The sequence below is a fragment of the Sphaerodactylus townsendi genome, linkage group LG03, assembly GCF_021028975.2.
Source record: "Sphaerodactylus townsendi isolate TG3544 linkage group LG03, MPM_Stown_v2.3, whole genome shotgun sequence".
Classification (NCBI taxonomy): Eukaryota; Metazoa; Chordata; class Lepidosauria; order Squamata; family Sphaerodactylidae; genus Sphaerodactylus; species Sphaerodactylus townsendi.
This window is the reverse complement of record NC_059427.1, coordinates 587246-611930: the sequence shown is the minus strand read 5'-3', so window position 1 is coordinate 611930 and position 24685 is coordinate 587246. Positions and strand designations below refer to the sequence as shown.

Genomic DNA, 24685 nt, shown 5'->3' with positions numbered 1-24685 from the left:
ACCTTGATAAATACTAAGACTACTCTACAATAAACTATAAGGTCTGCACAGAACAACCTAATAGTACACCTTGAACCCATGACTTCCGATCCTGATCTCTGGAGTAGCAGAAAACCTTAAAGGATAAACACACATACTTATACTTATAGGCAGGACTGTACATCTACCTACTGGCAGGGCTCGCTTAAAACTAATAGAACCTTAACCTAACTGAAGAACCTTATTAAACTAAAATCCTAAACTACAGGCATAAACTTAACTAAGAGGAGCTTTTACTACATCCTAGAATGACACAAACACAAGGGAAATCATATAGCATTGGCACAATCATGCATATACATTCTTTGTGAACCTTATGAAGGCTTCTGAACCACACAAGTCTCCGTGTCCAGGCATGGAGCCAGTGTAGCTAGGCAACCTGACTTCAGGAAAATTTTGTTTATTTTCCTGTCGGTAACAAACCTGTGAGAACCTGCTGGATCCCACCTCTGCACACAACTTACACACAACTTACACATGACCAGCCCTTTAACCAAAGTCCATGACCCCCTTTTCATTTGACTGTGGGTGGCAGGGGTTTAAAGGATCCATAGAAGAAGGCGGGTTTGGGGGAGGGACTGGGCATTCTTCAGTGGAGGGGGCAGCTGCCTCAGAGCATCCCCCCCCCATTCATCCCATAGCTGCCACAACCATCTTTGGGGCTAACAGAAGGGAGAAGAAAACAGTTTTCCAGCAACGCTGCAGGGTCCAATGTAGCTTCTGGTCCACAAGCTGAATAAAAGCCAGAGGCAGGAAGTGAAGCTTTCAGATGTGGGGGGGGGGGGGGGATGTGCGCGCGCGTGCGCGTGCATGCGTGCGTGTGTCTCCCCCAGCTCTGGAGCTTTAGACCAAATGTGTGTGGAAAAATAGACTGGTTACAATCCCAGGAACGCCTCTCATTTTGGAGGGGCAGAGAGTGGCGGCTCACAACAATCCTGCACAGTAGACAACCCAGAAAATCCCATCCACGAGTACCTGCCTCTTCTTGCCTTGGGAGGCGGCCCCCTCCTTTGGAGTCAGCCCCACACATGGGGGCAGGAAAGGCACCTCCTCCAGACCCACAAGAGGAAGTTTTTCTTCTTTTCTGTTCCTTGGCTGCTCATGATTGGTTTCGAGGGACACTTTAAATCTAAATGAAATAGCCCACGTCCAGCGATGAAGCCCCTCCAGGCAGGGAGAGAGTGGGGGCACAGGGAGGGGGGGGCACCCAAACCTTGCCGGTCCCTCCTGAGGGGGACTCCAGCTCCCTGGGCCAGCAATTCTCCTCTGACTGCACAGTATATGGAGTCCTGCACTGAGCATATAGAACTTTGCCTGGATGCTCCAAGAATTGTTATAATAACCCTAAAAGACGGGTGAGGGTAGGTCCAGCACTCTCCGAGGCAGTGAGTTCCACCGTTGAATCAGCTGCCTCGGGCGGGGCTGAGCTTCCCCCCCCCCTGCTCCCTGAAGTCTTTAGGAGGGCTGGACAAACGATCTAGGCTGACCCTGCATTGAGCAAGGGGTTGGACTAGATGGCCTCTATGGACCCTTCCAACTCTAGAATCCCTCAGGTGGAGGGTTGAGATGGAGGGGTCAAAGGCCCCTGGTCAGGCAGTTCACGGGAGAGGCAAGACTCGCACTGGGGGCTTTCGAGGCCTCTGTGGCCAGACCCCACCTGGTGGTCCCCCTTTGGTTCCTTTGGAGAACTGCGGGGCTTTGAGGGGCAGCCCAGAATGACCAAAGGGGGGGGGGTAGGAGGCCTCATCCTGCCTGGGGCTGGGTCCTCCCGCTCTGGGGCTCCTTCCGCAGCCTCAGGGGGCTCCACTCCCGCTCAGGGGCTCCCTGGACCCCAAAGGGGCTTCAGAGCGGATGGGCGTGGGGGAGGTTCCGCATGCGCAGTGGCCGCGGCGTCCTCCTGGGTCAGGGCCAGCCTCTCGCTTTCATTTCCTCGCCAGCTGAGTTCCGCGTGGGGCCGCCGGGGGAAGCGAAACCCGAGCGCTTCTCCTGCCGCGTCCAGTCACCTGCCAAGCGGGGGGAGGGGGTGGGAGTGGGGGGCTCCTGCCAAAAAGGAAGCATTTTTTGCGGGGGGGTGGGGATGTTGATGTTTGATGTTATATGTTAAGGAAAGTAAAACATTTTGGTTTTTTTTAATTTGTTGTTGCAAACTCATTCCAAGTTCTGCCCCACAGAACCCACAAGCTGAGGTCACACTGGCCTATCCACTGAAGCTGGGAAAACAATGCCGCAGGCCAGCAGGCCACCATCCACAGCCTCGACCTGGAGGCCCTGATCCGAGAGCACCACCCAGCCGCAAACCTGCTCCTTCGAGGGGAGTTGTAAAACTCCCAGTCCATGGGAAAACTCGCTTGATGGGCTCAAGGATTTTATTAATGACAGCAGAGTAACAGGAAAAGACAGTTCTGGCCCAATGGCGCCAAAACTGTTGATAATGTGTTCAGGCAATCCCCACCCCCCACCCCCCACCCCCATGTGAACCAAGAGATACAGTAAAATCCAGTCCGCGCTGCTAACCACAAAGCTTCAAGGGCAAGGGTACGATAAACACCTGCAAAGCAAAGCAAAAGTACCGCTCATTCGCTCAGCTCCCCTTCCACCCCCACCCCCCCGCCACGTGGGAATGACATCCTGACAGGAGTACAGCAGCTCCCTCCATAACACAAACAGATTTCTCATCACAGGTGGGATCCCGAAGTCTTTGGAACATCCCCCCCCCTTTCTCTTCCAGGTAGCCCAGAAAGAGCTCCTCTCCCTAGGCAGGATTCACACACACAACACAATTAAAAGGTGGAGTGGATCCTGCTGTTTCAGAAAGCCGAGGAGGAGGCTATTTTGGGAGGATGGTATTTCACCCTTTCCACTACCTGCAAGGAGAAAGCTAGCCCAATCTTCCCCCTGTGGTGCTAGATTTCTACTTGCACACAGAGAGTGCATCAGGCCACAATCAGGATTCTGCCACTGCATCCCATATATTTAATGAGATTGCCAGCCTGGGAGGGAGAATTCAGACTGTTTGAACTGAGACAGGAACGTCTGAAGCTGCCTTCATGCAGGGCAGAGTCTTGGTCCCCCCATCCCAGGGCAGGCTAGCAGACCCCCCCCCCCCAAGTTTGACCTGCGATCCTGTAGCCGGAAATGTCAGGATCAGGCCCCGTGTCTTCTGCAGGTGGAACGCCTGTTTTGCCACTCAGCCCCGGCTCCTCCTGCAGAGTCAGGTGCGGTTTCCTCAATCGTAGCCACAGAGCCCTGTTCTCTTAAGGGGGGGGGGGGTCACCCCACAGACCCTCCCTAAAACAGCAAATGTTTCAGCTTTGAACACCAGAGGGCAAGTGGACCCAAAGGGCTTGAGGGGAGGCTCAGCCCCCAAACCTGTTGGTGGCGGTGCGGGAGGGGGGAGAGAGACCCCCTGCAGGCCGTGGACGGAGAACGGGGGGAGGGAGAGAGACACTCGCCCTCTGGCGCTCAGCACAGAACAGGAGAGCCGGTCAGATCCTGGGGACGGGGCAGGAGGGCGAGGCTGGCCTTCGCGGGGGGCTTCAGCTGCAGGACGGGCAGGTCACTCTGGCTGCTGTGCCTGCCGGCCCTGCTTGCTTTGCCTGCTGGGATTCCCCCGGGGGTGTGGGGGCTGGCGGGTCACCCGATCTGGGCTTTGGGGTTTGGCAGGGACTTTCCTGCAGTCAGACTTGGAGAGGCCGCCTGAGCCAATCACAGGCCGTGAGCGAGGCCGAGTCATCGGTTGCCGGGCAGGAGAGCAGCTGGACGGAGCGTCTCTTGGGCTCTACGCTGGCTGAACCGCCCGCCCGCCCGCCCTGCAAGGGAGGCAGCAGGGCTGGGGGTGAGGGACCGTGATGCAAAACGGGCTCCAAAGGGACAGCCCTCCCCATTTCTTCTGGCTGTTGGTATTTGCAGCAACAAATACCGCGGGGCAGGGCACTGGATGAGAAAAGGCCTGGCCGATGACCTGGCAGTTGCCAGGCAGGGGAGCCCCAGAAAGCGGCCGGAGCCACAGATAGACCGACGCGAAGCCGCCTTCTGCTCTCTGCAGTGTCGCCTGCTCAGGCCGGCAGCGGCTCTGCGGGGAGGGGTTGAGGCAGAGGAGGACCTTTCTCCCCCCCGACTCCCCCACCCATCCTCTTTGAAAGGAGATAAGCGGGGGACCTTCAGAAGGGGCTCTGGCACTGAGCCTGGAGGGTCCTTCCGATGGAACTCCCCGCCACTGGAACTCAGAAGCTGCCAGCCCTGCCCCAGCCCATGTGGGGTGATGCCCTCTGCGTCTTGGACAAGGGTTAGGGTGAACTGCAGAGGCTCCCTGGACAACCCCTCCCCAGGAGGGGTCCCTTCTGGACTCTTTCAAATATCTCCCCCCCCCCCCCCCCACACACACACACACACTCCAAAAAAGGGCCCTTCCAACCGCTTCCTGTTTCTGGAGTCGCTCAAAAGGGTCCGTTCCCAGCAGGGGGTTCCTGACAGCTACACCCCCCCCCCGCCCCACTTGCACCCGAGTGGTCCTGAGGAAAGAAGGTGCCCCTGGAAACACCCCCGAGCAGCCTCATGCCCGGACCATGCAGGGCTTCTGGCAGAGAAGGGTGCCCCCCCCCAACCTGGCAGAGCCAAGAACAAAGCCAACTGCCAAAGGGGCAGGACGACGCCCTAGGGGCTGCAGGGGCCAATTGGGGGGGGGGGCTGCACTGCCAGCTGAGTGCTGAGCGCCCAAAGCGCCTTGCCAGGCAAGGGTCCTTCTCCTCCTGCTCCCCCTCCCGGTTTTGTGGGGGGGCAGGATCTCTCCCTTTGCAGCAACCTATGGGGAGGGGGTTGGCAGCAAAGGGTCCAGGCTGCCCCTCCCCACCCCTCACAGGTGCACTCTGGGGAGGGGGGCATCATCAGCTTTGTGGTTCCTTTTTGGACTTTGAGGGTCAGCACTTGCCCACTCTGTGTGGGGGGGCTTCTTTGGATCCTGGGGGGCTTGTGGCAGGAGGGGGGGTCAATTCGTCTTTCCTATGGCCCTCAGCCTTTCCCTCCTGGACTTCTGGGCTGGGTCGAAAGTGGAGGCAGGTGAAGGCCGCAGGGATTGCAGGGGTGTGTGTGTTGGGGGGGGGGGGACTCAGGGCGGAAAGACTGAGAGATCAAGGGCTGGCCCAGCCCTGCCTGAGGGGGTGATTTTCTTGTCCCCTCCCAGAAAGAAAGGGGTCCCAAGGCCCCAAGGCCTCAGGCCAAGCATCTGCCCCACTTGAACAAAGCAGTATTTTTGGGGGGGAGGGAGGGAGGAGGCTGGCAATGCCTCTATCGAGGGGGCCTTCTGAAGGGGGTGGGTGGAAAAGAGGAAATGAGCTCTTCTGTCTGTCTGGAAGCAAAGAGGTTGGGAAGAATAACAAATGCCTATTAAAATATACATTAAATGCACATTTTATTGCACTCTCTGCTTCACAGAAAACGCTCAATAGACGATATGTCGCCACAGCCGGAAACACATCAAACATCACAATATCACCAAATATATCAGAAATAACCCCGAAGCCTCAATTCTCAGGATCAGAACGCAGCACAAGAGAGACTGGATGTGCTTTGACCCCCCCTCCCCCTGGATCTTCTTCAGAGGCCAATAAATACCCCCCCCCCGCACACATAGGATTGACCCTAGTCCTTGCAATCTTATTTGCAGCGCAGTGTGTTGTGTATGGGTTAGGGTTAGACAAAAAAAGGAACGGCGGTCCAATCTGGGTTCCAAAGGTTTGTGTTCCTGCTCCGATTCACCGGGTCCCCTTCCCAAATAAGACCCCCTGGCAAGTCTGCCCCTGGACTGTGAGGGGATCAGCTATGGGGGGGGGGGCAAATGCCAATAAATGAGGCATCGAGCCCCCTCCATGCCCCCCCTTCTCTGAATGTCATCCCTGAAAAACCAATTTCCCAAAAGAAGAGTATTTGGTGGTGCTTCTGCCGGAGACGGATGACGCCGCCCCAGAGGGAATTCTCATTGGTGCTCCTTTGTCCAACGCCCCGCCCCCTGCCCAGGACTTCAGAGGCAAAAGTCGTTTCCCCACCAGCAGTGAACAGAAGACAAAGTTCCCATTGAGGGCTGCAGGTGGGTTTTCCGTGGGGGGGCAGCCATGGGGTCCGGCCTGATCCTGCTGCTGGAGGTTCTGCTGGTGCTGATGGGGGCCCCCCTGGTGCCCGGAACAGAGAGGAGACCCCAGACCCCTGGTAAGCAGAGGGGGCGGGATGGTGGGAGGGGGCTTCAGGAGCCAGGCCCCGCCCCCTCACAGCAGGGCACTCTCTCTGAGACTGGGGGGGGGGGGAAGTATCTGAGATTCCTCCTCATTGCCCTGCCTGGTACTTTGTTCATGGATACCCCCCCTTTCCCTCCCGTGGGGGCCCCAAGAGCCTTTGCCTGGAGTCTCTTCGATGTTATCTTCACAACACCCCTGTGAGGAAGGTCTGCCTGACAGCTTCTGACGGGCCCAAGGGACCACCCAGGGGGCTTCCATGGCAGAGGGGGGATTCGAACCTGGCTCTCCCAGATCTGCAGCCACTACACCCCACACTGGCTCCATCTGCTGGAGTTTGTACGGGGGTCATCCGGCTCCCAGGTCCCTTGAGCAAAGTGGGGGGGGGGGGTCCCCCGGGAAGGGAAGGCAGAGGGTGGAAGGTGCCGATACATCCGAAAATGCACCCCCTGCAGGAACATCCCAGAAATTTGCCCAAGAATCTTTGTTCTGCATTGAGTTTTCTGTATTTCTGTCCATGGGGGTTGCAGGTGGGGGGGGGGCATTTCTGAAGGCACAGTCTCAAAACTTTCAGGGTCTCATCAGGAGACTGCCCTGATGATACCCCTCAGGTTTGGTGCAGTTTGGTTCTGGGGGGCCAAAGTTATGGACCCTCAAAACTGTAGCCCCCATCTCCTATTAGCTCCCATTGGAAACAATGGGGGATGGGGCACCCCCTTTGGGAGCCCATAGCTTTGGACTCCTTGAACCAAACCTCACCAAACCTGGGGAGTAGCATAAGGACAGTCTCCTGATGACATGCTGAAATTATGGTGCTGATATGTCTAAAAATGCACCCCCTGCAGGCACCAATGTCCTGGTGCAAAAAAACACTTTTGGTCATGGTGGAGTGGCTGCCTGGGGGGGGGGGGGGCATCCAACTCAGGTTTTGCCCAGGGCTACAGTTTGCCCAGGGCTGCCTCGTTACGCCCCTGCCTCCTGGGGAGCGATTCTTCTCGCATTATCATTGATCCATGAGGCCCCCCCTTCTAAGGGACTCCGCTTGATGCAGCTGACATGACCCCCCCCCCCCGAACCCTTTCCTGATGGGGCCCGCGCCTCTGCCCCCTCCCTCCCTCCCTCCCTCCCTCTTCCGAGCAGGGACAGTCTCCAAGGGAGGGCCACATTTGGTGAATCCGCGTATTCTGGTCTTGAGGTCAGTTCGTTGATTTTTCTCGGGGTGTGAATGTGCAGTTTCTTAGGGGATGCGCAGGTACAAAGTGGGGGGGGGGGCGGCCTCCTCAGAGTCCTGGGGCTGTGTGTTGCATGGGCAGAGTGCTACAGAATGACGGGTTCGAATCCCTCCCTCTGCCACGAAGGCTGCTTTGGTGGTCTCGCCTGTCGTCCCCCTCACCGGGGTCCACCTTAAGGCTCCTCCCCTTTTTTCTCTGCCCCCCCATGGGGGGGATGGATTTCCTGGACTGGAGCCGCCGCTTGGGCTTCTGCCCGGAGACCGATGACGCGGCTTCAGGGGGGATTCTCATTGGTGGTCGCCTGGGGCCCACGGATCCTCCCCCCGCCCGTTCGACAAGGGGAGGGGCTGTTTGGGAGGAGTCGGGCAAAAGGAGCTGCTGCTCCCCCCCCCCCGTCCGCGCCCCGCCTGGGGGTGTTTGACCCCCCCCCCATCGGTGACCCTCCTCTCTCTGCCCCCCCTCGCCCCAGCCCCCCATTTCGTGTACCAGCGGAAGTCCGAGTGCCGCTTCGCCAACGGGACGGCGGAGGAGGTGATCCTCCTGGACAGGTACATCTACAACCGGCAGGACTACGTCACCTTCGACAGCCGCCGCGGGACCTTCGAGGCCGTCACGGAGCTGGGGGAGCCCGACGCCCGACTATGGAACAGCCAGAAGGAGACCCTGGATGATTACCGGGCCTCCGTGGACTACTTCTGCCGCCACAACTGGGGGGTCCTCGGAGGCTTCTTCGACGGCAGGAAGAGTAAGCGCGGCGGGGGGGGGGGAAGGGACGGGGAGGGAGGGAGCTGAGCTGGCGGCACCCTTGCAGGGGGTGTCTTCCCCTCCTCCCCCCACCGTCCAGGGACCTTTGGGGTCGGGGAGAAGGGCCGGGAGGGAGGGAGGGCGCTCAGGGTGGCGGGGGGGGGATTTCAAAGGCAGCCCCCACCCCTGGAGAACACCCCCAGCACAAACACGGGACCCCTCCCCTCCTTCACCCGGGGCCACCCAGTGTGTGTGTGGTGGTGGTGGGGGGGGGGAGAACCTTAGTAGGAAAAAAGGGGAAAGATTGATCCACAGAAATGGGTTGAATTTTTTCTTACCTAGGGACCCCCCCCCCACACACACACGCACACCCCTCCTTCCGGTCCACTCCTGAACTTTGGATCAAACTCATCTGTCCCTGGGTCCCAAAAGCCAGCCTGGGACCCCACCCCCATTTTTCCAGGGGGGAAATTAAAATAGGGCATGTGCAGGACCCAGAGACCCCTGCAGAGACCCAGCCTGCACTTCTGACTGGGGCAACAACCATTCACTGCTCAGAGAGCCATCCAAAGGAGGAGCCTTACTCCAGTGTAAGCCCATCCATTCACAACAGGCGTCAACTGGAGTCACTCCCCCTGGCAGGGCTGGATCAGGACCCTTAGACGCCCACAGCGCCAAATAGCTTTTGGTGCCCCCACACCCCCTATATGTAATTCAAGATACAAAAGGCATAGAAAACCGTAAAATATATATACTCCAATGAATAAATATCATCATTTGTATGAAAGAAAACACCCGTTCTTCTTCCACTGCTTTCTTGCCTTCAAGATTCATTTTAACGTACACGAATCAAAGAGGCAAAATAACACTTACTCTGGGGCCCCCATTTTCTTGAGCCCCCCAAAGCACATGCTTATTTTTGCTTAATTCTTAATCTGGGGTTGCTCCCTCGGAGGGCTCCCTTGTGCAGTTTGACTTATGACATCGTCACCGTCTGATACTTGGGGGCCCTTCCCACTCCCTCAGAAAGATTGTTTATTTATTTTACACACATAAACAACACGTATGGGGGGAAAGAAAAGAGAAAAACCCAAAACTAATCTCCCCTCCCCCACTATAATAATAATGATAATAATTGTTATGTCTCAGGAATCAGGAGTCGGAGGAACAAAACATGGTACTTTATTTCATAGCTGCTACACACATAGCCTAAAATCACTCTGCAGCTGTGCTCAATATAACACACCTACTAATTACCAATTCCAGTGCAACAGCTGCAGACTCTTAAAACAATACAGTGCCTCACAATCAATACAATACATTACAATAATAATCCCCAAAACACGAGGGCAGCACTTGAAACATCTTCGAATTGACAAAATTAATATCTGTCAAATTCAGAAGGCAGCCCTGCTGGAATCCGCACGAATACTACGCCGATACATTACAACTTCCTAGGCTTCTGGGTGAGGCTCGAATTGTAATGAAGGCCAAAAACCAGCTAAAGATCTGGCAGCTGTGAAATCTATAATAATAATAATAATAATAATAATAATAATAATAATAATAATAATACAACTTCCTAGGCCTCTGGGTGAGGCTCGAATTGTAATGAAGGCCAACAACCAGCTAAAGATCTGGCAGCTGTGAAATCTATAATAATAATAATAATAATAATAATAATAATAATAATAATAATAATAATAATAATAATAATAATAATAATAATAGAAGGCAGCCCTGCTGGGATCCACACAAATACTACGCCGATACATTACAACTTCCTAGACCTCTGGGTGAGGCTCGAATTGTAATGAAGGCCAACAACCAGCTAAAGATCTGGCAGCTGTGAAATCTACAATAATAATAATAAAGGGGAGAAAACAACATTTCAAGACATCTCTACATACATCTGTGGTGACTCCCAGCTACCTCATTATGGATCCAAACTCAAACCTAGTTTTGCACTTACGGCTGCTACCCGCATTTCCTCTACTTTCAGTCCTTCTCATAAAACTATTTTAGTTCAATCTGCTGTTTTCATTTAAATCTCAAATCCTGCCACTATTTCTCCATTTGTATATGTTTTCTGTAGGTCGTCCACAAAGAGTTTCCAGTCTTCAAGGAAACTGTCCATATTCTTGTCTCTTATAAACGCCACCAGCCTGGCCTCCTCTGTATATTCTGGGACTTCTGAAATTCAGTCTTGTTTTGTTGGAATTTTATTGTCCCTCCGCATATAAAATCCTCCTCGCTGCTTTTGTCATCTACATGAGAAATGCTCTATATTGATCCGGGATTTCCACTCCCATCAGCCTCAGTTTTTTTCTCAGTGGTTGTTTTCATAACCTTTTGCATTTCTTGTAAACTTATCTCAAAGCAATTTTGCCTCTTTACACGTTCACCACATATGGAAAAAGAACCAGCAATTTTCAGCATTTGTTTTATAACCCTTTGTACATTTTAGACAATTTTTTCAGTGTTAAATACCATCTATACACCATCTTACAGTACTGTTCTTTCAGAGGATAACGAGACGATCTCTCTGTCATTGCTTAAAGCATCTTGTGGTGTTAATTTCTGGCAGCACCTGGAAGAGAAATAATATTCTTAGAAGCACATTCTTTTTTATCACAGGTATCCCCCCCCCCCGCAAAGATAAATTCATTCTGTTCCATCTCAACAGGTCTTTCTTTACTTCATTTCATACTTTTGCATAGTTTTTAAAAACAATAATAAATACTTTTTATTAATCAGCCACATTCCTAAATAGTAAATTTTTAAAACCACCATAACTCCCAACAACTGGGATAATTGGGGTGCTGTGTGGTTTCCGGGCTGTACGGCCATGTTCTAGCACAGTGGTTCTCAACCTTCCTAATACCACGACCCTTTAATTCAGTTCCTGATGTTGTGGTGACCCCCAACCCTAACATTTATCCATTTTACAGATGGAGAACACTGATGCAGAGAGTCTTAGGCGACCTCTGTGAAAGGGTCATTCGACCCCCAAAGGGGTCCCGACCCCCAGGTTGAGAACCACTGTTCTAGCAGCATTCTCTCCTGACGTTTCGCCTGCATCTGTGGCTGGCATCTTCAGGGGATCTTCAGAGGAATAATTTATAATTTGGGATAATTTATTTTGTGTTTCTTGACATATTTTTTGTTAAGGTTTTTGTTTTACTTTAATTAGAACCTTGCCAGAATCTTGTATTTTATTTTGCAATCTTTCCACATTTTATACTGGATCTTCCAGTATTATTACCAGGTCATCTGCAAAAGCTCTCAGTTTATAAGACTGTTTACCCACATTTAAACCTCTTATTTGATCATGACGTCTAATACGTCCGTTTTAAAAGTTTAATATCTAAAAAGTTTAATATCACTAAAAGTTTAATATCACTGACTAAAAGTTTAATATCTAAATATCTAAACAAAAGCAGATATGAAGGCAGGAAGCCAGCAGGGGGATGGGGGCTTCCCAGTGTTTTGCACTGAGTGTCACATGTATGACTATCTGCCACTAGGCCAGAAGTCGTGGGTGTGCCCTCGCTGCAATGAGCTCCTGGCACTCAAGGAACGTGTGCGTTCTCTTGAAGCCAAGGTGGCAGACCTGGAGAAGCTGAGAGAGGCAGAGAGGGCAACAAACAAGGCTTTCAGGGACCCAGCAGCCGGGTCCCACTCCCAAGGTGACATCTCTTCAGATGTCATGGAGAATGAGAGTCTGGGTGACAGAGGGTGCCAGTCTGAGGTGGGGGAAGATGTTCCCTTAGATGGGACCCCTTCCTTAGCTAGTGGTCAGATATCCTCTCGCACTGAGGATACCCCTCGGGGAGGTGGGGGGCTCCTTGTAGTGGGTGATTCGATCATCAGGAATATAGAGAGTTGGGTTTGTGACAGGCGTGATGACCGCATGGTGACTTGCCTGCCTGGTGCGAAGGTTGCGGATGTCACGCTACGTCTAGATAGGCTGTTAGACAGTGCTGGGGTGGAGTCAGCAGTTGTGGTCCACATTGGTACCAATGACATTGGGAAATGTAGCCGGGAGGTTCTGGAAGCTAAATTTAGGCTGCTAGGAAAAAGGTTAAAATCCAGGACCCCCAAGGTGGCATTCTCTGAAATGCTACCTGTTCCACGCGCAGGGCAAGCTAGGCAAGCGGAGATACAGGGTCTCAATGCATGGATGAGAAGGTGGTGTAAGGCAGAGGGTTTCAGATTTGTCAGGAACTGGGGAACCTTTTGGGATAAGGCAGGCCTGTACAAAAGGGACGGGCTTCATCTTAACCAAAGAGGAACCAGGCTGCTGGCGCTCAACATTAAAAAGGTGGCAGAACAGCTTTTAAACTGATCCTTGGGGGAAAGCCGACAGGAGCTGAGGTGACTTCGGTTCGGAATGCAGAGTCCATGGGGATGCAGACAGAGAAGGAGGTTTTTTTAAATCAACCACATACAAGTGAAGAGCACAGCAATGTGATAAGTGATAGTGTCTACAAAAGGCTAGAGGGCAAAACACATAAATCCCAGGTTAGGGACAGAGACAGAGTATACAAGTGTCTCTATGCTAATAGTAGAAGCATTCGACCTAAAATGGGGGAGCTGGAGTACAGAGTTTTGAAGGAGGACATTGATATAGTGGGCATCACAGAGACATGGTGGAATGAGGAGAACCAGTGGGATGCTGTTATCCCAGGTTACAGGCTCTACAGGAAGGATAGGACAGGGCGTATTGGGGGTGGGGTGGCCCTCTACATCAAAGAGAGCATAGTGTCACATAAAATAGACAATGCAGGGGGAGCTGATTCCTCTACAGAAGCACTGTGGATATCAATACCAGGGGTGAAGCATAGTTTAACATTAGGAATATATTATCGTCCCCCTGACCAAAGCGCACAAGAGGATTCTGAGATGGAAAAAGAAATTAGAGAGGCCAACAAAAGCAAAAATGTCGTGGTAATGGGCGATTTTAACTATCCCCATATAAACTGGAAAAATGCATGTTCAGGTCATAGTAAGGAGAGAACATTCCTGGATATGCTAAATGACTGTGGCTTAGAGCAGATGGTTGTAGAACCAACCAGGGGAGATGTGATCCTAGATCTAATTCTATGTGGGACCCAGGACCTGGTGCGGGAAGTCAGTGTTGTTGAGCCGATAGGGAACAGTGACCACAATGCTGTCAGATTCAGTATCTCTGCATGCGAACAAGTGACAACTACTAATGTAGTTACATTTGCCTTCAGAAAGGGAAATTTCTCAAAGATGAGGGGGATAGTGCGCAGGAAGCTGAAAGGGAAAATCAAGAGAGTCAAAAATGTCCAAGATGCTTGGAGGTTATTTAAAAACACCGTCTTAAAAGCTCAGCTGGAATGTGTTCCGCAGGTTAGGAAAGGCAGCGCACAGTCCAAAAGAAAGCCTAATAATAATAATAATAATAATAATAATAATAATAATAATAATAATAGAAGGCAGCCCTGCTGGGATCCACACAAATACTACGCCGATACATTACAACTTCCTAGGCTTCTGGGTGAGGCTCGAATTGTGCTTGTAGTCGTGCACGCGAAGTCAGCGTAAGAACGAGACGAGACGCGGTGATTTCATCTGGTGGAGAGCGCCAGCAGCGGGAGCGCGGGGGTCCGTGATCCTAGCGACTCTGCCGCGTGCTGGTTCCTGGCACCTTTTATTATGATTATAGCGGGGGCGTGTAGAAGGGCGGATCGAGGGGAGATCCGGGAGAGCGGGAGAGCGGGAGACTGAGAGATCATCATGTGATGCATGATCTCACCTGGCTGCTACGTGCGGAGAGGAGCATCAGCGTCTGGGCCTAATCTTCACCTGGGGGCAAGACCATTGTCCCTTTGTCTGGGACACCCGGTGGGTGTGAGCCAGGCAGTTCATGACCCGTGACTCATCGGGGGGTGAGGGGTGGGGGAGCGGTGCGGCCAGAAGACCGTAGGAGCGGCGGTGTGCCGGCGTTCTACTCGCGGTACTGCTGGGCCAGCAGCTCATCCCTACAGTAATGAAGGCCAAAAACCAGCTAAAGATCTGGCAGCTGTGAAATCTACAATAATAATAATAAAGGGGAAAAAACACATACATCTGTGGTGACTCCCAGCTACCTCATTATGGATCCAAACTCAACCCTAGTTTTGCACTTACGGCTGGTACCCACATTTCCTCTGCTTTCAGTCCTTCTCATAAATCTATTTTAGTTCAATCTGCTGTTTTCATTAAAATCTCAAATCCTGCCACTATTTCTCCATTTGTATATGTTTTCTGTAGGTCGTCCACAAAGAGTTTCCAGTCTTCAAGGAAACTGTCCATATTCTTGTCTCTTATAAACGCCACCAGCCTGGCCTTCTCTGTATATTCTGGGACTTCTGAAATTCAGTCTTGTTTTGTTCGAATTTTATTGTCCCTCCGTATATAAAATCCTCCTTGCTGCTTTTGTCATCTACATGAGAAATGCTCTATATTGATCCGGGATTCCTTCCCCCATCAGCTCCAATAAGAAGGCCTCAGGTTTTTCCTCAGTGGTTATTTTCATAACCTTTTGCATTTCTTGTAAACTTATCTCAAAACAATTTTGCCTCTTTACACGTTCACCACACATGAAAAAAGAACCAGCAATTTTCAGCATTTGCTTTATAACCCTTTGTACATTTTAGACATTTTTTCCAGTATTAAATACCATCTATACACCATCGTACAGTACTGTTCTTTCAGATGATAACGAGACGATCTCTCTGTCATTGCTTAAAGCATCTTGTGGTGTTAATTTCTGGCAGCACCTGCAAGAGAAATAATATTCTTGGAAGCACATTCTTTTTTATCACAGATATCCCCCCCCAGCAAAGATAAATTCATTCTGTTCCATCTCAACAGCTCTTTCTTTACTTCATTTCATACTTTTGCATAGTTTTTTAAAACAATAATAAATACTTTTTATTAATCAGCCACATTCCTAAATAGTTAATTTTAAAAACCACCATAACTCCCAACAACTGGGATAATTGGGGTGCTGTGTGGTTTCCGGGCTGTACGGCCATGTTCTAGCACAGTGGTTCTCAACCTTCCTAATACCACGACCCTTTAATTCAGTTCCTGATGTCGTGGTGACCCCCAACCCTAACATTTATCCATTTTACAGATGGAGAACACTGATGCAGAGAGTCTTAGGCGACCCCTGTGAAAGGGTCGTTCGACCCCCAAAGGGGTCCCGACCCCCAGGTTGAGAACCACTGTTCTAGCAGCATTCTCTCCTGACGTTTCGCCTGCATCTGTGGCTGGCATCTTCAGAGGGTCTTCAGAGGAATAATTTATAATTTGTGATAATTTATTTTGTGTTTCTTGACATATTTTTTGTTAAGGTTTTTGTTTTACTTTAATTAGAACCTTGCCAGAGTCTTGTATTTTATTTTGCAATCTTTCCACATTTTGTACTGGATCTTCCAGTATTATTACCAGGTCATCTGCAAAAGCTCTCAGTTTATAAGACTGTTTACCCACATTTAAACCTCTTATTTGATCATGACGTCTAATACGTCCGTTTTAAAAATCAGTGGCGAAAGTGGGCATCTGTGTGTAGTTCCTTTGAGAATCTCACATTTTCCAGTCATTTTTCCATTTACAATTATTCTGGCATTTGGTTTAGTATAGATGGCCCCAATCCCTTTCACAAAGTTCAAAATCCAGTTTTAATACTTTAGCATAAACTTCCAAGAAAAATTATTTTAAAAAATTAGTATTCTTATACTGCTTGCTTGTTTTTCTCATAATACACCACTGCATCTAATATTGTTCTGACATTTTCTCTCAAATGTCTCTTAGGAAGGAAACGACTTTGGTCTTCATGAATAAATGTTCATAGCATCCCCTTTAATCTTCTTGCTAAAATCACTGCAAATAATTTATAGCCACTGTTTAGGAGTGAAATTGGACTAACCTCAGTTGTATTCTGGTCTTCCTTGGGATTAATGTTATATTTGTCTCTCTGCAGGATTCCGGAAGTTGCCCTGATTGTAAAATCCCATTCATCATTGCCAGGAGTGGTTCCATTAATGCAAAAACTGCAAAAACTTTGTAGTAGACAACTGGCAACACATCTAGTCCTGGAGATTTATTTAATTTTGCCTCTTTTATGGCTTCCTCCTTTATGGGTTGTTCAATATCTCTTTTTGTTCTTCTGTCAGATTTAACAATTTTTGCTTTATTAAGTTGTCTTCAATCTCTTCTTCCTTTGTTATGTTACTTTCAAGTACTTTTTAAGATGTTTTAAGAATGTCTTTTTGATTGTTTGCTCATCGTTGGTTAGACCACCTTTCCACTGTATTTGTGTCCTTAGTTTCGCAGCCAACACTTTCCCTGGTTTGTTGGCTCCTTCAAAAGTTTTTTGTTTCGCAAAACTAAAGTTTCTTTCCATTTCTTTTTTTTGTCAGCATTGATAATTGTTGCTTCAAAATCTTAATACTATAGACAATTTCACTTTTGCTTGGGTATTTTTAAAGTCTTTTTCTTTTATCAAATCCAGAACACTTTGTATTTTCTGTTGTGCCAGCTTTTTGTTTAAGTTGTTCTGCTGAATTAAAAAAACCCACACCTCATAAACGCTTTCCTGGCGTCCCAAACCACATTTAAATCTGTTCCCTTATTCAAATTAATCTCAACAAATTCCTGTGACTTTTGTTTTGGCTTTTCCACAACCTCTGATTTTTTCAGTAGAGTCTCATTTAATCTCCATTTATATACATTTATATCTCCACCTATATACGGATCTTTTCCTTTTCCATGTGAATATTAGTGGATTGTGATCTGAAGAAGTCTTAGGACATACTTTTCGTCTTGTGAGGGCTTAGTCCAACTGGACGTTATCCACACCATGTCACTTCTGGAATGTGATTCGTGTCTTTCTGAATAGAAGGTCTATTCTCTATCATTACCATATTTTAATCTCCACAAATCTTGCAGCTTTAAGTTCTCTACTAGATCAAAAAAAGTTTTAAGGAGCGTATGTCCTGTTGCATTTATATTGCTGTCCGATTTCCTGCCTAACCACGTCGAGGTTACCCCATTAAAATCTTCTATCAATGTAACATTTCACAAGAATATTCTAGTAACACTTGTCCCATTTCTTTATAAAATTGAAATCCATTGTCATTTGGAGTGTGCACATCAACCAGAGCTGTTTTGATTCCTGCCGTTGAGACTTGAACTGCTGCTGCAACCTTCCTCTCTCATCCTTAAATAACAATTTTGGCTCAAACTGTGTTTTAACACAAAGCACCAGACCTCTGGGTTTTTTTAAACAGGAGGACAAAAGGATGGTCTCTCTTGGGCACCGAAAGAACCGTGCTCAGAGACCCCGCTGTTTCTAGGCACCATCCCAAGTGCTGATTCTTCCCTTCAAGGGCAAATCGGGGTGTGGCCACCAGGGTCCCCGAAGGGCCGCCCCCTCCCACACTCTCCAGCCCACCAGTTAAAGGAGACCTGCCCCTGCAGCCCTGCTCTCTGGTGCCTTCCTTCAGGGACAAGGGGGCGGCCTGACCAGAGACGGGGCTTTTTCTGTGGGGGCTCCTGGCCTGTGGAAGACCCCTCCCCCCTTGAGGCTCAACTAGGGCCCAGCTGACCCTCCTTTCGCCCCCAGGCCAAACTTTTTCTGTTCACTCCGTCTTTCAATTTAGGGGCTGGTCTTTTAAATCATTTTACAGTCTGTTTTTAGTCTGAAACTGTTAAAATTAGTTTTAGGATGAAAAATGGGTTTTAAGGTTTTCTGGTTATATTTCGCAGAGCCTTCCGCCATCCCTAGCAGCAGTGCGAGCCCTCCCCCTGAGCACCCTCCCCCTGAGCACCGAATGCTGGGAAGGGGGCAAAGACAGAAGACCCCCTTCTTGTGAGCTTCCCAGAGGCAAGGGAATTCCCCTTCTCCCCCTCCCCATCCCTGAGTCAAGGGAGATTTAATGAAAGGTCCCTTCAATGGTCCAAGTGTCTGTAGCTACCCTGGTGGGTGGGAGGGACGTCTCCCTCTGTGCTTTTCTGGCTCTCCTGCACCTCTGAACTGTCCCCTCTTCTTCCTCTCCCCCCCTCCCCGACCCCCTTCCAGTTGAGCCGACGGTGAAGATCTCGCCCACCAAGGGAGACCCCCTGGCCCACCACACCCTGCTGATCTGCACCGTGACCGGCTACTACCCCTCGGGGGTGACCATCCGGTGGCTGAGGAACGGGCAGGAGCAGACGGAGGGGGTGGGGTACGCGGAGGAGATCCAGAATGGGGACTGGACCTTCCACAACCAGGCGATGATGGAGACGGTGCCCCAGCGGGGAGACCTCTATACCTGCCAGGTGGAGCACAGCAGCCTGAAGGAGCCCATCACCGTCCTGTGGGGTGAGAGCCTTTGGGGGGGAGACTTCCCCCTTTTTTCTGTAGACACACAATGCCTCAAAGTGGGTGGGGATTCCAAGGACTTGCGTCATCTGATCATGTCAAGGTGCAACGACATTCCCCCCCCCCCACTTCTCTAGGAATGCCCCCCCTTCCATAAGTGAGTAGTGTGGCTTGAAGCCCTTGTCCGGGCATAGTGGAGGGGTCCCTAGCGTGTGTCCCTCCGGTGCCTCTTTCCCACGGCCTGCCGCTTGTTTACAGAAAGTCTGTGGCTCTGTCTCCCATGGCAGCCACTCAGTTGTTATGCCCTTGCCCCGTGTCGGAAGTGGAAAGGTCCCCGTGGACTCAGAGAGGGTGCAGCCCGTGGACCAGATCCTTCGTGTGTAGTCTGTGGGCTGAAAGGTCCCGTTCGGCCCTGATCCGTCTTCTCACGCGAGGCTCCTTCTCTCTCCCCAGAGCCGCGAACGTCTGACTCTGCCAAGAACAAAGTGTGGGCGGGGGCCGTGGGGGCCGTGCTGGGGGTGGTCTTTGTGGCTATTGGACTCTACCTCTACCTGAAGAGTAAGAAAGGTAAGCGGTGTTGGGGGAGGGGGGGACTGGTTGAAATGGAGTGAGACCCCCCCACACACAGACACAAAGGCACACTCACCTTTCCAGTCTAGATCTCCTCCCATAAATGGACTGACTCGGCAGGGAGAAATGGCGGGAGGGGGTCCTGCCCCACAGAGGTCTCCCTTCTTTGAGGGGCTCTACTCTTCTCATAGCCTGTTTGGGGAGCTGCATTTCTAGGCCAGCACGAAGACCCCGAATGGCACAGGGGTACCCCCAAAACTGATAATTTCTTCAGCACTTGGGCTACTGCAGGAGGGGGCCGTCCAGATGATCAGGGGGTTGGAGCCCCTCCCCTGTGAAGGGAGTCTGGGACTTTTCTGTTAGGTCTCAGACCCTTGAGCCAATAAACAGACTCTGAAGTGTGGATCAGTAGTGTTTATTGAGTAGGCATCGAAGCACCACCCTAGCAAAGCCAGTTCTGCCAAAGCTGGCATTCACAGTCCCGTTCATCCCCCCAAGCGAGCCCCCCTCCCATCTTCCAAAGAATGTGTGAAAAGCAGTCTTCGCAGCTAAGGCGCCCCAAGATCGCAGGCAGATAGCGAGAGAAGGCCACCTGGGCTCCCATCCCAAGAGATAACGAAAGCAACCTTGTTCCCATGGGCCAGGAGGGCCAGGGGAAGCCCAGTTGTCTACAAGTGTGTGAAGCCATAAAGCAAACGTCAAGGAAAGAATGCGCAGGTGGCAGTCGATACATACATGGGGGCTAAAAGGACCAGGTAGAGGCCCCTCTCTTTTCTCCTAAGACCCTCGAGAGAGATCCGTTGCTGCTCAGAGGAGACCAGACCAGGCGGGAGAGAAGTCAGCTGCGGCCTCTGATTTGGAGTTCAGGCTGAGAGGACAGAGAGATCCTTCCTGACCCTCCTTTCATTAAGAGGGAGGACTTGCAATGGGGGGGGGCATGCACGTAGGTAAGGGTGGGGTTCTCGGGTTTGAACCCCCCCATTCATGTCCGAAGCTCCGCCCACCTGTTTGTGGGTTTTTAAAACATTTTTACTGTTTTCGGTTTTTGGCCTGCAGGGGGCGCATTGTTTGGGCTAGTAGCACTAAACTTTCAGGGATTGTTTGGGGGACTCTCCTGATGACAGTACCCGGGTTTGGTGAGGTTTGGTTCAGGGGGTCCAAATCTATGGACTCCCAAAGGGGGTGCCCCCATCCTCCATTGTTTCCAATGGGAGGTAATAGAAGATGAAGGCTACATCTTTGAGGGTCCATAACTTTGGACACCCTGAACCAAACTTCACCAAACCTGGGATGTATTATCAGGAGAGTCTCTTATTGATACCACCCAGGTTTTGTGAAGTTTGGTCCAGGGGGGACAAAGCTATGGATTCCCAAAGGGAGGGCCCCCATCCTCCATTGTTTCCAATGGGAGGTAATAGAAGATGAAGGCTACATTTTGAGGGTCCATACCTTTGGCCCCCCTGAACCAAACTTCACCAAACCTGGGATATAGTATCAGGAGAGTCTCTTATTGATACCACTCAGGTTTTGTGAAGTTTGGTCCAGGGGGTCCAAAGCTATGTACTTGCAAAGGGAGTGCCCCCTATCCCCCATTGTTTCCAATGGGAGCTAATAGGAGATGCGGGCTACACTTTTGAGGGTCCATAACTTTGGACACCCTGAACCCAAACTTCACCAAATCTGGGTGGTATCATTAGGAGAGACTCCGAAAGATACCCTGAAAGTTTGGTTTTTCTAGCTTAACAATTGCACCCCTGACAGCAGGCACCCCCCCCCTCCAAATTTCCCCAGATTCTCCTTTTAAATCCATCCCCTTCGGCGTGGATTTAAAGGGAGAATCTGAGGTCCTCAGTTTAGAAGAAGAAGAAGAGTGTGGATTTATATCCCCCCTTTCTTTCCTGTAGGAGACTCAAAGGGGCTTACAATCTCCTTGCCCTTGCTCTCTCACAACAAACACCCTGTGAGGTGGGTGGGGCTGAGAGAACTCCAAAAAGCTGTGACTAGCCCAAGGTCACCCAGCTGGCGTGTGTGGGAGTGCACAGGCTAATCTGAATTCCCCAGATAAGCCTCCACAGCTCAAGTGGCAGAGCAGGGAATCAAACCCCGCTTCTCCAGGTTAGAATGCACCTGCTCTCAACCACTACGCCACATTGAAAGTGATGCTGTTTCAGGGTGGGGGATAATCCACCCCAAAACAGCATCACTTTCAATGTTGTTTAACTAGGGACCCCAGATTCTCCCTTTAAGGTGGATTTAAAAGGAGAATTTGGGCTCTCTAGTTTAAACACCATTGAAAGTGATGCTGTTTGGGGGTGGATTCCAGCATCACAGTGGCTGCCCGGGGTGGGGTGGGGACTCAGATTTTGCACCAGGCTCCATTTTCCCTCTATGCCTCTGCCCAGAGGGGAGGGGAGGGGCAGGGCAGGGGAGTCTGCCATTCCCGGCCTCAGAGAGCTGCTTTTATAAGCGCTAGGCCAGGGGTGGGGCTTAGGGAGGCGTGGCCATGCCCTAGGGGCGGGTGGGGTGTGGCCTCACCCCGAACCCCCCCCATCAAAAATCTATACCTACGTCCTTGTGTCGGGGGGGAGGAAAGGGGGGCAGTGACTTCAGGAAGGGCAGAGAATTCACCACAATCTCCCTTCCTGGCTTTGCTCTCAACAACCACCTTGTGAGGCGGGTCAGACTGAGAGAGAATGACCAGTTGAAGGGCACAGAGGAAGTGTGTCTGGATGGGGGAGGGGGTGCTTTGGACCCTCTGCAGGAAGCAAACCTGCCTCCCCCGCCCCAAGACCTTTGTGGAGGGCCCCCTCCTCCCAAATATTATTGTGCCCCAAGTACAGTCATTTGGCTTCCAGCTTGCAGGCTGTTCCTCCACTCAGGGTCCCCGCCTGGCACTGGCCAGAGCCCCCCCTCTCTCTTGCAGCCCCCGTGTCTGTGGAAAGAAGTTCCCTGAGAGGTGGGGGTGGGGGGTGTTGGGATAAGTGCTCCTGGTAGTTGGAGATTATCTCTTTATCGTAGTTAGCAGAGCGGCACGGGTGGCTAGAACACAGCAGAAGCCCTTACCTCGTGTGCGTGCGTGTGCGTGATGAATCCCAATGTGCGGCAAGCTTACACAAAAGAAAGTCGGAGTCAGTTATAGTTTCTAGTCTAATAAAAAGAGTATTTATTAGTGAACTCCATTCTGGATAGAAAGGTAGGTAGATAGAGTCACTATGCTATCCTAATCTACCTGGATGGAGATGGATGCGAGGAGCATCCATCCTCTCTCTAGGCATGGTAGGAAGAAGTGTGAGAAGGGGTCGAGGAAGAAGCCGGAAGGAAGGAAGTCCCTGAGAGTATCAGTCTAACATCAAAGGGATAGAACCAGCATGATAGAGTAAAGGTGTCAAATCCCTAGGTCCCTATCTAGCCACTAGCTCTCTAGTAAAACCCCCTCTGTAGGTTGAGGCAGGAAACAGCGTAACAAAGTCCCCTTCACTTCCAACAGGGGGCTCCTCTGAAAATCTCCAGGTGGTGCTGGAAAGGCCCCCCCTGTTTTCCAGGGCTTTCAAGGGGGTCTGAATAGCTGGCCAGTGGATGGGGGGGGAGGGGGTTAATGCAGATTTGAGGTCCGCTCTTTTGATCTTTAATTGTTTCTGTAAGCTGCCTTCAGCCCAGAGGAAAAACAGGGTAGAAATATTGAACTAACGAAGTGCCATCAATTTCTCTCTTGCAGCGACTCCTCTCCAACCTCCCGCACGTGAGTCACCTTCTTTATTTCCAGTCCGCCTTTCTTCTTCCCACTGAGACTTTGGGCAGGTGACAGAGTTTCAAATTGGTGCAGTTGGGAAGGCAGGGTCAGGCACAGAACCCTCCGGCCTCTTGTGCAAGTTGAACTTGGTGTGCAGAAGTTACCTGCAGTGGCCCTGGAAGGAGGGGCGGAGAACAGTCTTGTTGTCCTCAGATTGTGGGTGGGTGGGAGGGAGGGTGTTATGTGGCTGCAGGGGTGGGGGGGGGGCTCTGTAGATTCTTTCAGCCTTCCTGGGAATTCACCTGTTGCTCCTAATTCTCCCCCTTTCTCTCTCCCTCTCTCTGGACAGCGCTCATCAGTTAACCCTTCCTGCGCCAGGATCCTGCAGGTGGAAAAGCATTTCCTTAGCCAAGGGCCACCTTGCAGGGGTGAAGATGGATGAACGAAGGACTCCGGGCTCCCCTCCTCCTCCTCCTCCTCCTCCAACTCGGCTTCTTCTGCGTCCCTCTTTCCTGATTTGTGGGGAACGGAGTCCCCCTGCCCGGCAGCAGATGAGAATGTTACTACCTTCATCCAGGACTTGACTGCCCTCAAATTGCCCCAGGAGATTTGGAAGTTGGATTGTGGGGAGGGTAGGATTTTGGGAGGGGGGGGACTCGGCAGTGATGTGATGCCACAGCCCCCCCTCCCAATAGCAGTCACTTTTTCCAGGGGACGACTGCTCTCTGCCGTCTGGAGATCATGTATAATTCATGGAGATCTCCAGGCAGTGCCAGGAGGTTGGCAGCAGCACTCGTCAGCTAGACATTGGGTGAGATCCCCCCCCTTGCCAAGAACAACCAGGGCCTTGTGTGGCCCCTGCGGGCTCTTCTCCGTTGACCGGGGGAGGGGGGGCTTCTGCACTCAGCCTCTGCGTGGCTTCCTCAGCAACCTCAACTGCAGCGTAATTGAAATTCCCAGCTCAGATCCTCTTGTGGGGGAGGGGGGTTGCTGGGCTGCCTGAGATTCCTGCCCCCCCCCCCCCTCCAGACCAGCTGAACGCTTCAGACTCGGTTGGGGCCTTCACGGGCAGGGGCTCCGAATGGCTGTTGAAAACGAATCACTGTTTTGTACATTGATCATGATTACTATTGCTCTCTAATCTGCGCTCACTTTTATTGGAGGAATCGCTCAATAAAACAGGATGGATCTTGGGTGGAGGCCTGTGGGTGTCTCTGAGCAGAGTGCGAAGAGAGCGGGGGATATGGGATGCTCCTGGAAACAGACCGGGTTGGAGCCGAGAGCCCCGTGAACGGACGGCAGCTGCAGGGGAAGATCTCTCCCAAGGAGGCGGACATCTGGGCCTGCTGCCGTCTCCTTTGGGGACGCTCGTGGCCCAAACAGAAGGGTCAGATCTCTTCCGTCCCCATTCCAGGGATCACGCAGCAGCAGGGGACAGAAATCTCTGCCTGGGAGTTGGACCCGCCTGCATCGCCCCTCTTAAGGGCCGGCAGATCCTGCTCTGTCTGCAGCGCCAGAGTCCATTGAATGAGTCCCGTTATGCACGTACTGCTTACTGCACGGTTTGGAAGCGCCTTGGAGTCAACCTTCCCCTCCCTTTCTTTCTTACTTTTCGCACCAACCTTTATTACTCCGTGGTGAGGTTTCCTGTCCTGCAGCATATTTACCTTCCGTATCTAGTGTAAAATTGGCCTTCCTGGGTGTGGAGGGGCCACGCTCCCAAGGGGAGGAGGGGGTTTCCTTGTTTGTTTTTGCCCCAAGGGTC

The 24685-nt window shown here is 51.3% G+C and overlaps 2 protein-coding genes across 2 annotated transcripts in view; one reads left to right on the top strand and one right to left on the bottom strand.

Annotated features, from left to right (window-relative positions):
* LOC125428777 (zinc finger protein OZF-like) overlaps positions 1-24685 on the bottom strand; it is a 798123-nt gene that overhangs the window by 633653 nt on the left and 139785 nt on the right. The gene's annotated exons all lie outside the window — the stretch shown is intronic.
* LOC125428825 (H-2 class II histocompatibility antigen, E-S beta chain-like) lies at positions 6050-24113 on the top strand. The gene is made up of 6 exons (XM_048489509.1): positions 6050-6240; positions 7965-8240; positions 18339-18620; positions 19074-19187; positions 22906-22929; positions 23270-24113. The coding sequence occupies exons 1-6, from the start codon at positions 6147-6149 to the stop codon at positions 23281-23283; spliced, it is 804 nt and encodes a 267-aa protein (XP_048345466.1). The 5' UTR covers positions 6050-6146; the 3' UTR covers positions 23284-24113.

Excerpts from the sequence above, each read along its gene's own strand:
- LOC125428825 (XM_048489509.1), top strand. The coding sequence starts at position 6,147 with ATGGGGTCCGGCCTGATCCTGCTGCTGGAGGTTCTGCTGGTGCTGATG. Across the intron at positions 18,621-19,073 it reads GCCCATCACCGTCCTGTGGG|AGCCGCGAACGTCTGACTCT; the intron begins GTGAGAGCCTTT and ends CTCTCTCCCCAG. Across the intron at positions 19,188-22,905 it reads CTACCTGAAGAGTAAGAAAG|CGACTCCTCTCCAACCTCCC; the intron begins GTAAGCGGTGTT and ends TCTCTCTTGCAG.